At 43.8% G+C, this 15,904-nt stretch overlaps 1 protein-coding gene across 1 annotated transcript in view; it reads left to right on the top strand.

Annotated features, from left to right (window-relative positions):
* Positions 1-2,170: 2,170 nt before the first annotated feature.
* The window catches only part of ARHGAP21 (Rho GTPase activating protein 21), a 132,734-nt gene continuing 119,000 nt past the window's right edge, over positions 2,171-15,904 (top strand). The window contains 2 exon segments of the mRNA XM_032396698.1: positions 2,171-2,349; positions 3,299-3,760. Of these exon segments, the coding sequence (XP_032252589.1) occupies positions 3,683-3,760 (78 nt within the window). The 5' untranslated portion in view covers positions 2,171-2,349; positions 3,299-3,682.

Below are 15,904 nucleotides of genomic sequence, written 5' to 3'. Positions count from 1 at the left end.
TTTCTTTCTTTCTTTCTTTCTTTCTTTCTTTCTTTCTTTCTTTCTTTGTTGTTGGCTGACTAGTTTTGTCAGGGGCTGTCACGAACATGCAAATTTCATGGCCATATAAAGATGATCCAGTCCAAATCTTTCCTCTAATTGAGGCTGAGGATTTAGTTGTATATTCTCAATTCTTGGCACCTTCCACTCTGAGGAATATTAAAAATTAAGGCACAGGTATTCAGGCTCCAGGGAGTGTGTTTTTATTTGTTTGTTTGGTTTTTTCCTCATGGAGAAACAGGACCCCAGGCAGCGGACGGGGAGCAGGGGATGGGAAGGTGTCTTAAAATCTTCAGGGGGTAGTGTGGTAAGAAAGAAGGAAAAGGTAAGCAGACCCCGTAGCTTCTTGGTTTTGTTCCTTTTTTTCCCTCAGGATGGTGGTGGCAGCTGATCAGACACAATAGCTGGCAGTCCTCCGCCGGAGTGAGGATACAAATGACCCTCAACAGCACCAGCAGGAGGACTGGGAAAGGGAGTAGGGGTGTGTCTGGGAGAGGGTGAGGATGAGGGTGACAAGGTGACAAACGCCGCCGCTTCAGCGGGCTACCCCTCTCCAGCCCCGGGAGGATGCGAGCCGGTCGGTAAGCCACCTCCCCGGGGGTGGTGGGGCGGGGGTGGGGGGGTGGGAAGGGGAGACAGAGGGGCGGTGGCTTTTCCTACCAGGGGAGGGGCAAAGGGTGGAGGGAAGCCTGAGTCAGCAGCCCCTGATTGGCTCGTGTTCTCTCGTCGCGTCTCCGGATTGGGCCATTTGCAGCGGGAGATGTTGTGAGGCGCGGCGGGGCGGAGCGAGCCGCCCGGGGTCTGAGGCAGGCCTCGGAATGGGTGGGGAGGGGCTGCGGTTGTGCTCTGGTCCCGGAGCCGCTGTGACCTGTAGAGTGGAGCGGCACAGCCACCTTTCCTCGGTTCCGCTAGTCGCGCCGACTTCATTCAACTATCTGCAGATTTAGAAAGGAAAAATAATTGAATGAACAACGCTGCGACCCCCTTCCCCCAACACGAGAAACTATTTTGCTGTTGGGCGTGAAAGGACACTCCCTTATTATCTTGAAGTGGCACGTCGCATCGCCGCTTCTTTCCTCTCCCGCAGCCAAAAAAAAAAAAAAAAGCCAAAAACAAAATACAGCGCCAAGATATGTTCCCCGCAGTCTGGGACCTGTGACCCTTCAAATTCGCGAACCCAGCCATAGCATTGTCCCCCTCTCGGCCCCTGACAACCAAGCACCTAGTCGTCTTCCCCAGGAGAAACCGCGGTTCCTGGCCGCTCCCGCTCTGCGCTCGGCAGACTGGAGAAGGCAGGGGAGGTTTTGTGTGTGCCTGATTTTAGGGGGGGGGGGGGGGCCGGCGGGCCACTGAGGGCTTGTAGGTCGGAGACGCCTTGGGAGGGGGTTGGCGAGTACCCCCTACCCGGGCTAATCCCCCTTCTCCAGCGTCGGTTCCCGGGACCGTATTATTCAAGACAGAAAATATTCAGCCTCAGAGCCTCCCCTGGGGAGGGGAGGGGAAGGAGGTGGAGTGGGAGGAGGTGGATCCAGGGAGGAAGAAGCGAGAAATCCGCCCCCAGGAAACAGCTCGGCGCGGCAGCGGAGCGAGGCACTTCTGTCACTTGGCGATCGCGGGCGCCCGAGCGCGGCCCCGGCCCGGCCCGGCGAGGCGAGGGGAGAGTCCGGCGGCCGCCGCCCCGCCCCACGCCCTCCCGCGGCGGCCGAGAGCCCGGGGCCGGCCGGGGCAGGTCGCGGCGGTGCCTGGGAGCGGCCGGCCGGGGGCGGCGGCCTCGGAGCGCGGCGGCGGCGGGGCAGCGCCGGATCGTCCTCCCGCTCGGTCCGGCTCGCGCCGGGCGTGCGGGGCGCGCTGCCTGGGGCCAGCCAGCCCCGAGCGGATCCAGTCGCCCCCGCTTTCTCCGGTGCGTGCCTGTTTTACTTTCCGCCTTAGCCGAGAGGGCGCAGCGCCCGCGGGCGGGTGGAGAGCCCGGCTCGCCGCGGGCTCCCTCCCTTCCCGCCACCTCAGGCCACCCCGCCCGGCGCTGGCGCGGGGCCGGAGGGAGCCCGCGGCGGGCACCCGGCGGGGGCGGAGGGGCCGCGCCCGCGTGTGCGGAGCGAGGGAGGGCCGGAGGAAGGAGGGAAGGGCACAAAGGCCGGCGGCGGGCGCCGGGGTCCGGCCGGCCGGCCGTGGAGGAGGGGCGCCTCCAGTCCGCTCATGAATATTAACCGAGCCTGCGGCCTAGCGCGTCCCGGCCGGGCCCGGCGCCCGGCCCGCGTCCCCGCTCCTGCTCGCCGCCGCGCCTCGGAAGCTGGGCCAAGCGGGCTGGGAAGGGTAAGCCCCTTGTTTTTTGTTTTTCCCCCGAGTCTCCCGACACCCTGTTTTAAAAGTACATATTTGGGTCTCCCTTCCCGGGAGATCGAGATTACCGACCCGCCTCTGGAAGGGGCGGAGGAAATAGTGGTAGGTGGGTGGTGGTTTTCTTTTTCCTATTTTTTTTTTTTTTGTCTTCCCTAGGTGGCCCCAGGGAAAGGGAAAGATAGTGTGTCGAATGGTAGTTTGGGGAGCAGCAAGTAAATAAAAGTTGCCCGGGCTGCGGCTTCATTTTCGTCGCTCCAGAATAATGCCCCGGAGAGGGAGTTGCGCCCGGGTCCCACCCGCGGCCGCGCACACCTCCCCGCCCAGCCCCGCCGCGGGCCAAGCAAAACAGCCGCCTCCTCGGGGGCAGCCTCGGGGCGCAGGGGCACGGCTGCGGGCGCCCAGACTTACCCCGCCCGCCAGCAAACGCCGGCCGAGCCGGCGCTGCCCGCCTCCGAGGCTGGCTTTTTGTTTTTATTTTGGTGGGGGGTGTAGGGGAGCGATCAGGGTTTCTGAAAAGTATTACATTTTAATCTCGTGGGGAGAAAACTTCCGTTAAGTGTACGTATCTGGGTGATGCCCAAGAGCCTATACACTCTCTCTTTTGCCCAGAAAATACATTAATTAAAATGCACTTGAAAAGGGAATTTTTTTTTTTCCTGAAGGCTGCACACCAACCAGGCGTGTTTGACGCAACCACCGTGCAGTTCCGATGCTTCTCATTTTTTCCCCTGATTTATAGGTTTTTCCTTTTTTCTTTCTGTTTTGTCTGGGAGGACTATTTCCTCTTTTCGTGCGTGAGGTTCATCAGCAGGGACCGAATAATCTTTCTAAGTGTTGGAACCGCGAACTTGGTGTAGACTTGTGGCAAGGCTAAGGTCAGCGTCCGGAGAAAGTTCATGCCCTTAACTATTCCCTGTTCCAGGAGAGATCTCTTTGGGAGCTGACGCTCGAGCCTTCGCGACCCACTCAGATTCCTCTTGGTCACGGAGTAGCGCTGGGAGGAGGAGGGGGACCGCTTTCTGCAGTTGGCCTCATTAGCTGCCAAGAAGACCCGTCTTCTTTGTTTTTTAAGTCTCGAGAAATGGACGAAGACGGTGAAGTCAGTTGAAGTCCGAAGAAATCCATCAGGGCGTTTTGAAGGGGCTTCATAAAAACATTTCATTCCCCAGGCACATTACTTGTTTCACCAGCCCTGCACCTCCTCGGAGCCTGGTGTGGAATTCTTCCCTTTTTGGTGTGTGGTGGCATTCCACCCCCCCAATGTGGACTCCAAAGGGTTGGTCCCTTCTTTGTAATTTGAAATGAAATGATGGCCACACGTCGGACTGGTCTACCGGAGGGAGATGGTGACAAGCTCAAGGCCTGCGGGTCCCCCACCTGTGAGGTAAGCACAGAGGCAGCATCTTTGGGCCACTGTCTACAAGGTGTCCTGCCTGTGGGGTGGGGTGGAGTGGGGTGGGGGTGGGTCAGCTGCCATGGGCCTCAGGAGAGGCTTTGGGGCCTTTGGGCTGATCTGTGGGAGTGTCCCAGCTTGACCCTAGGGCGGTGCAACCTTGCCCATTTTTGTTTCCAGGAACTTCCAGTGATTCTTCTGCAAGAAGGGTTTCTTCACTTTGAAATTCCCCATCTTGCCCATGCATCACCTCAGAGTAGGGAATTCTCCCATTTCAGGTGACTGGGCATACTGCAAGTGTCTCTCTTTTCCTTCAGTTCCCATCCTCCAGTAGTTTTGGAGTTGGGCTGGTTAGGGGATGCCTTTGTGCATTTTGTGGGTATGTATGCAAGATTGGCTACCAGAGGTGGAGAGAGGGCAGCCGGTATGCTTGTTGTAACGGGACCTCAGTCTCACTTTGGCTTTGATGAGTATTCTGGCTTGCTGTTGATGCGGATCTCTGCTCTGGGTAGAAAAACAAGTCTTTTCCCGTGGACAGTTTAAGCACAGCCCTGAAAAACAGATTTATAGAGTTGTAATTCCAACTCCCTGAAAAATCTCCTGACATCACTGTTCTTTTATTTATGCCCTTCTTTTCACTGCTCAGAAGTTCTGTGAGCTGCCCTGGGGTGTCAGGTGGCTTGCATTGCCTTTAGACCATCATCTTTGGGAAGGCTCAGATGATTATATGCCAGGCTTCCTGAAATTTTTTGAGCAGGCAGGACAGAAATCAGAAAATCCATTGATTTATGACACCCATATGCCCTGTTGCCTCTTACATTCTTTCTTCTCTTTATATATGTATATATATATAGTCTCTATATGTTATATTTCATTCTGTAACGACTGTATTGTGTTTACTTGGTTACTGGTTTCTGTAATTTGCTTGCTAAATGTACTGAATATTGTTACCCTTTAAACTTTACTTTTGAGCCGTCTATATTTTTATTGAAGGATTGAATAGATTATAGTAACATCCCCCAAAGAGGCTTTACTCTCACTATTTCTTTTGTACCTTGTAAGTGTTAAATTTTCACTTCACGGCCATCGAAACAAGGTCTAGTTCTTGAGTGTGTGAGTTTTGGCATTTTAATAAAAATGAGTCAAGTTAAATTTTTGTTTCTAAAGCATGCAGAGAAACTTGCTTCATGTAGCTCACTTCATACTGGATTAGAAAGTTTATGCAGAAAATACAGGGAGGTGGGTACTGTACAACTCCTTAGAACTAGAAGTTTACAGTTAGAATCAGTGTTTTACTTTTTGACACCTGTAAACACCTGCTTGCAGGTGAAAACGTGATTAAGTATAACACCACAATCCTCTGATCATGGTAAACCATAATAACTCCTTTTGGAAGGCCTACCTCCAACTTGGAGATTGCTTAATGTGTATTGTAGTTACATAATAATATGTACTGTGGTCCCAAAGCCTCATTTGTCTTTGTCTTGTGAATACTTTAATTAGCATGCTATTTGCATTATATTTGCAAAAACTAATATTATTTGTTTGTTTGTTTGTTTGTTTTTATCATTTAAGGGATCTCCCAAAACCAAGAATTTATAATAGATACATCTTGTCCTTGGCTAGGGAGCAGTGTTTCCAGTTGCAAACTTGCTTACATTAATACTGACAGTTAGGTATTTTTTTAAGGGCTGTGAAATTTGTTTTCATTTGACTGTTACTGCTGGCATAGGCATATTATTTGTAGTTTGGGGACCAAGAAAACATTATATTGCCTGTATTTTGCTCATTTAAAGATTATACACAGAACTTGAGTTTGGTATTAAGCTATCATATTGTTTCGATTTTTAAAGAATAGGTAGGTATTTTTTGCTTAATATGTGGGAATGGAAATAAAGGGGCTGTATGCTGTCAGACGGCATTTTAAAATCTCAGCTTAAGGAGTAATTATTGCCTGTTTCATTGTTGTGTATTTAGCTCTCACTGATACTTCTGATGCACTTTAAATCTTGTGAGTATTTACTAGTAATAAAGAGGGAGTTGCCACTGGAATACTTTGGGTTGATATATATTCAAGTCTTTGAACACTGCACTTAATTTTTGTGCTTAATTTTATTAGAAGTATTACATTCTAGAGTTGTATACGGTCATTCTTTAAAAACTTTTAGAAACCAATAGCTAAATGTGCGTTTGTAAATTTACGTGTGTTTTTACCTAACGAAGACACGAGCATATATGTCTTAATATTAATGTTGTTAATCAGCCAAAAAACTTAACTGTGCAGGACAGAAGAAACTGATATAGTAAATTAATAGGAATCTCTGATTCATGACTTATCTAGTTAATTCCACCTTTTATAAATAAGGGCTACTGCTTTGTTGAAGAACATTCAGAAACTTGTTCATCTTATATGTTAGAATCTAATTGAGTTGGTACATGAATAAATATAAGCACCCCTCCCCAAGGATATATTGGAAGGTTAAAAACCAAACAACTAACAAACAATCCTCTTCAAATAATGAATTGTGACAATTCAGTAGACTATATCTTGGGATTGTACAGTAAGGGTGGCACAATTCTACTCATGCAGAGTTATAGACTTTGCATGTCTGCAAATAATTGTATCACTCACTCTGAGCTGGTAAGTGTGTTTTGGTGTGTGTCTGTGTACAGCCTGGTCTGTGAACTATTCTGACATCTCGACTTGAGCGGCTTTGCTCGCAGAATCGCTTAATTTAGACCCTGAATCCTTGGTGATGTGATCACCCCTTTCATATCCTATAGAGCTCATCCTTCAAGGTTCAGCTTGCCTCTTTTTTTTTTTTTAACCAAAGGTGAAAACTTATTCCTCAGCTTTTTAGACCACATTATTTTTCCTATTTTTTTTTTTTAAGGTTTTATTCATTTATTTGACAGAGAGAGTGAGCGCACAAGCAGGGGGAGGGGCAGAGGGAGAGGGAGAAGCAGACTCCCCGCTGAGCAGGGATTCCCTGCACAGGGCTGATCCCAGGACCTGGATCATGACCTGAGCCGAAGGCAGACGCTTAACCACTTAACCGAGTGAGCCACCCAGGTGCCCCTATTTTTCCTATTTCTAATATTTATTTTACTTTTTATCTGTAGGCAATAGTATTGCCCAGTAATAGAATTTTTAGCACTTTCATTGTCTGTTGTTAAATGTGTTTACTGATGCTAATCAGTATTATTTATTAATTTATTTCATTTTATGTCTGGCTTCTTCATCTAGACTAAGATTATCCTATGACTGAGTATTACAGCTGATGAAAGATAATTGTAGGTTGATTTTGGAATAATGTAAATAATACAGCAAGGCATTTTTCTGTGTGTGAACTCATGAGGATTCATACTTTTGCTCCTCTTTCTGGAATACTGTGCACTTTGCTTTTATCCCAGACTCCCTTGTTCCTTCTCAGGCGCTCTTCTGCTTTCTCTCTCTCTCCCTGGGGTTCCTCGTCCTCTCTGCCCCTTTCACGTGGGCTTTACATAGAGCCAGGCTTTTGCCATTCCTCTTCTCTTCTCTTTTTCACTGTCTGGGTTTCATTTTACGCTCTCCCATGGCTTTAATCTGCATGCTGGGGACTCCAAATTTATAGCTAATCCCAGGTTTTGTAGTTGATCTCCAGACCTATGTAGCCTTTTGCCTATTTACTAAACAGTTTTGTGGGGTTTCAAACTTAACAAATTCTACTCTTACCAGCAACCTTCCCCTCTTGCTTCTTTTAGTGAGTAGCACAGCTATCTCCTTATCTGTCCCAGTCAAAAACCAGGTTATCATCCTTGACCCTTCTCTCTCCTCATTCCTCCTATCCAAAGTCCTGTCGAGTCTGCATTCCACATCCCACTGCCACTACCTGAGTTCAGGTCAGCTGCATCTCGGTGTTGAGCCACCGGCCAGCCAGGCTTCCTAACTACTTTCCCAGTTGCCCAGCCTTGAGCAGCACTCTACCCCTGCCATAGTCACAGTGCTCCTCCTGAAATCGAAGGCCGATTGTTACGTACCCCTGTGTAAAACAATTTTCTGGCTTCCCATTGCCTTTGGGATAAAGTTCAAACTCCTGAGAAGTCTGCAAGGACAGTAAATAATCTGGTCCGCCCTTCTCCCACACTTCCTATGCTTCCTATGCTGTCCGTTCCACAAGCCTCTCCACTTTGGGTCCTTGAAAATGCTGTTTTCTCCCACCCTTCCTTCCACCTGCCCCTCCTCCACCCCTCTCTCTTCCATGCCTGATTTTCCTCATCGTTCTGGTCTCTTCTTCAACATCACTTCCTCAGGAAAGCCTTTCCTGACCCTCCAAGACTGGATTAGCTGCCCCAGAGCATTATCCCAAAACACCCTGTACTTTATCAGGAATAGTGCTTGCAAGTTATTTATCTCTATTCCCCCCCTGGACTGCAACCCCCGTAAGAACAGGCACCATGTTTGCTTCTCCTGTGTCTGGCTCATAGTAGGTGCTCAGTAAATAGTGTTGAATTAATGAATATGTAGGAAGGGCTTTAATTTTATTCACTGTTCACTTAGATTCAGTACCCTGTACTGTCTTGATTATCCGCCTACCTCATTGATCCCTCCTTCTCACTTCTCAGTACCTGGATTTCCTCAACTTTCTGGCCTGCTAAATCTTCGTATACATCAGAGTTTGACCCTCTTTTCTTCTCTCTGTGCTCACTTTCATGACTTTAAACATCAAGTATATACTGATAATCCATACTTATGTCTATATATTTGTGTGTGTGTGTGTGTGTGTGTGTGTGTGTGTGTTATCTCCACCCATTTGGTCTCTATATCCCTTGAATTCAGATTCCTACGTCCACCTGACCACTCAGTCTCCACTTGAATAGTAAAGAGGCATATCGAAAACCGAACTCCTGATTCTCTACATCTCTTCCTGCCCACCTTCCTAGTTTTCTCCTCCTCTCCAGCACTAGCCCTCCTGCCTTCCAGGTCAGGCTTCTTGGAGTGATCTTTGATCTCTCTCATGCATACCATGCAAATCTGGTTGACTGTCTCACAGCTTCAAGTACTTGCCAGCCTCGAGTCTGTTCTCCACACAGGAACCAGAGCGGACCTTCTGTAAATCAGAGCATGTCACTCCTTTGCTCACATTCCTCAGGAGGCTTCTCGTTTCCCTCGGGTTAAAAGCCGAAGTTCTTCTGTGCCCTGCAAAGCCCTGCACAATTTGCCCTCCCACCTCCCGAATCTCACCTCCTGCTGCTCTCACTGTCCTCACTCTGTACTAGCCATTCTGGACTCTTGTGCACACGCACTGGGTATGGCATTCCCCAGAGCCTTCCCACCACTAGCTGTACCATCCACTTGGAGCACTGTCCCCGCTCAGGCGTCCCCAGGGCTCGCTTCCTCATCTCCTTGAGGTTTTGCCTTGAGGTCACCTGAGTGAGGCCTTTGCTGACCATTGAGTTTATTGAACTCCTCTCCCCTTCTCCCACGACACAACCTGCCCTCCTTCCTTGCTGTGTTTTTCTCCCCTGTCACTTACTCTCCATGTAACATGCTTATCCATCTGATTTTGCTTGTTTGTTCGGGCAGATCATATATCTAAAATAAAAGTGTTAAGTGCAGTTCGTTTTGTTCACATGGTATTTTCTGTGCCTAGAAGAATGCCTAGCCCATTATTGGCCCACAAATATTTTTTCCAATGAGTGAATGAATGAGTGAATCAAGACTAAGAAAAATTCTAAAATGTTACTGAGTTTGTATATGGGTACATAACATGTGAATACTTAATGTAGATTGTACAGAAGTGTGTGGGGTATGAGTATTTTGTCTTCTAGACCTCCATTTCCATTAGGACTGCTGTTCACATCTTGGTGCCTTTTTTCTTTGCATCTTTCCTCCCTTTGGGAAGCTGGTAACCAAGTAACAGTAACCCAGTGTGTAGCACACATGTATGAAATAATTTGCACTAAGAGGTGAGATAATGGTAATTAACACACCAGTGGATGGGGAATCAGGCTGGTGGGGAAACTATAAAAAGACAGTATGCCTGTATTGGTAAAATTTTTTTTCTTAAAATGAATGGTGTTCTTTATTAAATATCTTGTAATATAAACATTTCATTACAAGTTAAAAATGATCACGACATTGATTATGGCAAAATGTTAGCAGTTGTTAATTCTAGATGATGAGAATTTGGGGATTATATTATTTTTGTATTTTCTCTTTTTTGCTTAATTCCAAAACTATGATAAAAAGACACCATTTACAGATTTTTTTAAAATGGGCAATATGTTACTAGTCTTGTGGAAATCTGGTTTCTAGAAAACCTACACTGCTTAAAATAATACTTAAATACTCTTTGAGAAGGATACACACTACACAAAACAATACTTGAGTATTTTTTTAAAAGCATGTGTTTTTTTTCAGGGGAGGCCGAGGATTCATTCTAGGCTCATTGTACTACCATGTAATATAACACTATTATTTAACTTTAAACATGTGTTCCTTTGTATACCTGAGTCTGTATGTCAGAATACCATTGCATGTCAAAAGCTTTATGCTGCGGGTTGAGATTAAAGGGAAAGCCTGCCAGAATTCAGACTAGGAGAAGCAGCAGCAGGTACGAAGTGACATTTCAGCAGAAGTCCCGATTTGAATGGATTGGGTGGGACCCTATCACTAGATACAGGCCATCAACAAATGAGTACCCCCCGGCTGCAGAAAATTTCTCCATACATTGTCAGTGTTCCTTAGCATTCATTTCTTCTAAGATAAACATTTTGTGAAGTCCTTATTCCTTGGTTACGGAATCTCTGATCCTTTCTTCATTTCTTTAGTTTTCACCAGGTCAGATAATTCTAGTACAAAAGTGATAATCCGTTTCTTTTGTTCTTTGCTTTGTGAAGGGACCTGTCATCTTACGATAGTTAACAATATGGTGATTTCAGCGTGAGCAATGCTAGTGTGGGTAAAGACGCACAGATGCGTTACTGAATGCAGCTACTTTCTGTTACAGAAAGACCATATGGGAGGCACTTGTTTTTCTTTCTGGTTGATGTGATTAGATTAGTAAACAAAAAGGTTATTGGACTTAAAGATTGTCCTATTATTTATCTAATTTTAATTGACCATGAAGAATTAAATATGTTAAATCTTATGAGCCTTCTATATGTTCTGTTGGTTTGGAGTAGGAAGACATCTTCATGTAAAAGCTTCATTTTGGATTGCTTCCACCAAAATAGTTTTTGAGTGAAGCTTCATATTCTTAAAAAAATTGAGTATTGTGCAAATAGGTTATTTCACAATAAAATCTGGAAGATGGCCTTTTGTACTTCTAAAATAATCTGAGAGACAAATGGATACACTGTACTTTGGTTTAAAAACTAAATGTGATGGAAATTGTTTTTTGTAAGTCCTCTTTCTTCTAGTTATCTATTAATATGCAAGGAATCCCCTTGTGTAGATTTGTGAATAAGGGAATAGATTGAGAACCCAAATCTGATATTTCTGAATGCTCACCTACCTTTGGGAAAGTTTTTAGGCAGACCAGAGCAAACTATTATTATCAAAAACTGGCAAGTTAAAGAGTGTATTTACTTTTCCTTAGTCACACTGGCTGCTGTTGAGTCTTCTATTTGATACTGGGCGTGTTTTTGATTCAGAATTGGTTTCTTCTTGCCTTTTCCCCTTGTCGCACACCCCTGTTCTGGATCCACATCTGGCACTCAGGAATAGTGCTACATATGGAGTGCTGCTCCTGATCCCGCAACTTCTTTTTCCTTCTTATAACCAAGGGAGGGCATAGTCTTAGTCTCTTGACTTACACTCTTGTTCACTTCATTAATCTTTCATATATCTTGAACTTCTTAAGAACTTCTTAAGAAAATCAAGATGTTCTTTTTTTTTTTTTTTTTAAAGATTTTATTTATCTGAGAGAGAGAGAATGAGAGAACACGAGAGGGGGGAGGGTCAGAGGGAAAGCAGACTCCCTGCTGAGCAGGGAGCCCGATGTGGGACTCTATCCTGGGACTCCAGGATCATGACCTGAGCCGAAGGCAGTCGCTTAACCAACTGAGCCACCCAGGTGCCAAGATGTTCTTTTTTCTTACAATGTGGAGAGTATCCTTAAATATCAATAGCTAGAAAGCTGGATTTGTGATCACATTTCTCCTGGATATGTCTTATCTCCTATGATCTTGGGGATTAATAGGTATCATTTTTTTTTTTTTTAAGCCTCAAGATACCTAGGCATCTTTAATTCCTAGAAGTTTGCTAATAAGTAAAGATTCTATATTTAAAAGAACTTGTGTTAGCTTGTCAATGAGTCTTACTTTCTCCTTTGGGTTCTGCGTATTGGCTTCTGGAAACATATCTATCTAGCGAATGTGAAGGGAAGGAAATGCTCTGGGCACCCAGTTTAAATCAGATATTTATTATAATGCTTTTAGGAAATGTTTTCAATTTACTTTTGTTTTCATTTAATGATATATTATAGACACCGTTCTCTGCCCATAGGGAAGATATATACGGTTGACCCTGAACAGCACAGGTTTGAACTGTGTGGGTCTACTTACATGCGGATATTTTTCGACAAAAACAAGATAGTACTGTAAATATATTTTCTTTTCTTTATGATTTTGTTAATAACATTTTTTCTCTAGCTTACTTTACTGTAAGAATACACTATATAATACATATAATATACAAAATATGTTTTAATCGACTGTTTCTGTCATCAGTAAGGTGTCCAGTCAACAGTAAGTTTTGGGGAATAGAGAGTTATAGAGAAATTTTGAACTATGTGGGGGTTAGCACCCCTTCTGTACATGTGGGTCTCTCTATGTAGATGGATAGTGGATAAATAGACATATACATACTTAGACACACACACATACATATATCTTACCAATTTTGTAAATGGAGGAAAAGAAACTTAGAAAGCACTGTACAAAGGTATTATTTTTTAAGATTTTTATTTATTTATTTGACAGAGAGAGAGAGAGAGAGCGAGAGAGGGAACACAAGCAGGGGAGTGGGAGAGGGAGAAGCAGGCTTCCCGCTGAGCAGGGAGGCCGATGCGGGGCTCCATCCCAGGACCCTGGGATCATGACCCGAGCCGAAGGCAGACACTTAACGACTGAGCCACCCAGGAACCCCTGTACAAAGGTATTTTTAAGGATTGTAATATGGGAAAGAGATAAGATTTATTCTGTATGGCTATGGAGGGCAGAGCTAGGATCAGTGGATAGGTAGATGAGCCAGTATTCAGCTCAGTATTCAGAAGAAAAAAATTTTTAATAGAAGGTAACTGAGATTGAATGTATTCTTTGCAGATAGGATGACCTTCACTTGGGGAATAACAGACAGAATTCCTGTGTTGGTAGGAATTTAAGTCAGGCAAATCTGAGTGATCATTAGAATCACTTGGACAACTTATAAAACCACAGATTTCTTCTTTCCACCATTAAGCTAATGAATTAGAATCCCTGGAAGTGAGACTGAAAAGCCTTAACTTTTAAAAAGATCCCCTGGTGACCTTCCAAGTTTGAGAAAAACAGGACTAAAAGACATTCATAGCTCCTTCCAAAGTCTGAATTCTTATGGTACCCTGATTTTGGAATTTTTCCGACCAAATTGAAATCAGTGTAAAGAAAACAGGCAAAAATATGGAGAGAAAATTTAAATGACTAAACAAGTGAAAATTTCAAGATTAAAATTGTAATTATTTTTCTCCTATTTGTAATCATATGTATTTCTACATGTCATTAGTATTCCGAAGTAGTATTCTTTTCGGATAAAATAAACTTTATGTCAAAGAGCACTTTAAAATTCAACAGTGATACGTGACACACATTTTTTTGTGTATGTTATACGTTGATCAAAAGGTAACAGTTTTAAAACGATAGAGCTCTGGTTCTGTTCATATTGAAGCTATAGTTACCTTTTAGCTGTATTATAAAAGTAATTTGTTTAGTGTCATTTACAGAAGGGTATATTTTCTTTAAGCAAATAACTGTTAGAGTAATTTCTCTTGTGCATCTTATAGTCATTTGTTTGTATTAGCTATCAAGAATAGGAAAAGTTACAATGGAATAAAGTATGTGTATACTTATTCTCTCTCTGTATGGGCTCTTTCATATTTGTCATTCATATATATATCTGTGGTGCTCTTAAGTATACATCATGAAGGGTTTCAGGAGGTATTCTAACATAATAATAATAAACAAATCATCAACAGAAGAATTCTGTCTACATACCCTTCCTCATTTAACACCAGCGGCTATACTGTCTGTCTGTTGAATCAGTCTTGTCTTTCAATCTTACGGAATGTGAGATGCACTGGATAACACAATGCAAATACAATGTAAGCTAATCACAGGGCCCAATTGCCAATTCTGCAAAAGAAGCAGGATTTCTTGAAGTCATCGAAAGTGGTGTTGGAGAAGGAGCAAAGCCACCGACAAGATAAGGAGGATCTGGCAGAGTGAGACCAGTAAGCAAATGAAGAAGGCATAACCGAGGTTGATAGGCATCTCAAAAGAGAATGATTTGAATTCAAAGGATTAAGAGAAGCCTTTGAGAAAACTGTGATGGCGTATATGCGATGTATTTCTTGTCTTCTAGGAAGTGAGGTTTAGTTTAGACCCCATGCTTGAATCTCTGTTTCAAGAGACACTAAAAAGCGGGTATGAATATATCAATAGAAGAAGGAATGGCAATGGTGAATGGATTTCTCTTTTGCTTTCTTTTCCTAGGATAAAGACGGTGCCTCTGAGTTAATAGGAAATCCCAGCTTCCCTAGTTGACTTTGATATAAAGCTGTTGAAACAGAGGTCCAGCGCTGCTTCTTCAAAGTTCCTCCTGTTATACCAGTTGTTAGATACCCAAATATTTTAGAGTTCTGAATATTTTACATGCCTTTATTGAGGTATGATTGATATGTAAAAAGCTTACATATTTAATGTGTACTGAGAACTCAGTGGGTTTGGGGATAAGTATACACCATGAAACCATTCCCTCCATGAAGGCCATGAACGTTAATCATGACCTCAAGTTTCCTCTTGCCCCTGTATTATTGTTACTGCAATTTTTGTGTGTGTGTGGTAAGAGCTCTTAACATAAGATCTATCCTCTTAGCAAATTTTAAGTATACAGTATTGTTAGCTATAAGCACTAAGCTCTGGAGTAGGTCTCCAGAATCTTGCATAAGTGAAACTTTGTACCCTTTGACAATCACCTTCCCATTTCCCCTACTCCCTAGCCCCTCGCAATGTACTCTCATCTTCTGTGAGTCTATTTCAGATTTCACATATAAGTGAGATCATATAGTATTTATCTACTTTTCCATGACTCGCTTATTTCACTTAGCATAATATCCTCCAGGTTCATTCATGTTATTACAAATGGAAGGATTTCTTTCTTTTTTAAGTCTGAATAATATTATCTTCGAGATCCTGATTTCAGTTCTTTTGGATAAGTACCCAGAAGTGGGATTGCTGGATCATATGATAGTTCTATTTTTAATTTTTTGAGGAGCCTCCATGTAATGGCTGTACCAATTTACATTCTCAGCAACAGTGTGCCATGGTTCTCTTTTTTCCCCATTTTCACTAACACCGTTTGCATTTTTTTTTTTTTTAGTAATAGCCATTCTAACAGGATGAGGTGATATCTCACTGTGGTTTTGGTTTGCAATTTCCTGATGATTAGTGAGGTTCAGCACCCTTTACATGTGTATTGGCCATTTGTATGTCTTTGTAGAAATGTGTGCTTAGGTCCTTTGCCCATTTTTTAATTGATATACTTTTTTGTTTTGTTTTGTTTTTTTAGCTGCCTTCATTTCTGCCTCTCACTAGTTTTGGCTGCCTAGAGCACCAGCGATGCCTTAGCAAAATGTGCAGTTGATTAAAAATCATACTAGTAGGTACAGTTACACTATAGACTTAGTGGGAGAGACTAGGTATGCCTGGAGCCTTTCTTGGGGTGGTATGAGCCAAACTAGAATCCCCAGATGAAGATAGTGACAGAACTTCATATCGTAATCGTAGTTTATGGTTACTAGAACTGCATCTGCTCTAGACAAGAGATAATGCAAATTGTCTTCAGTTTAGGTGAGGAATTTGGAAGAAGAATCATTTTTCCCTATTTAATCCTTAGCT

Source organism: Phoca vitulina, unplaced genomic scaffold (genome assembly GCF_004348235.1).
Source record: "Phoca vitulina isolate PV1807 unplaced genomic scaffold, GSC_HSeal_1.0 scaffold93, whole genome shotgun sequence".
NCBI classification, from domain to species: Eukaryota; Metazoa; Chordata; class Mammalia; order Carnivora; family Phocidae; genus Phoca; species Phoca vitulina.
This window is presented reverse-complemented; position numbering and strand designations above follow the sequence as displayed.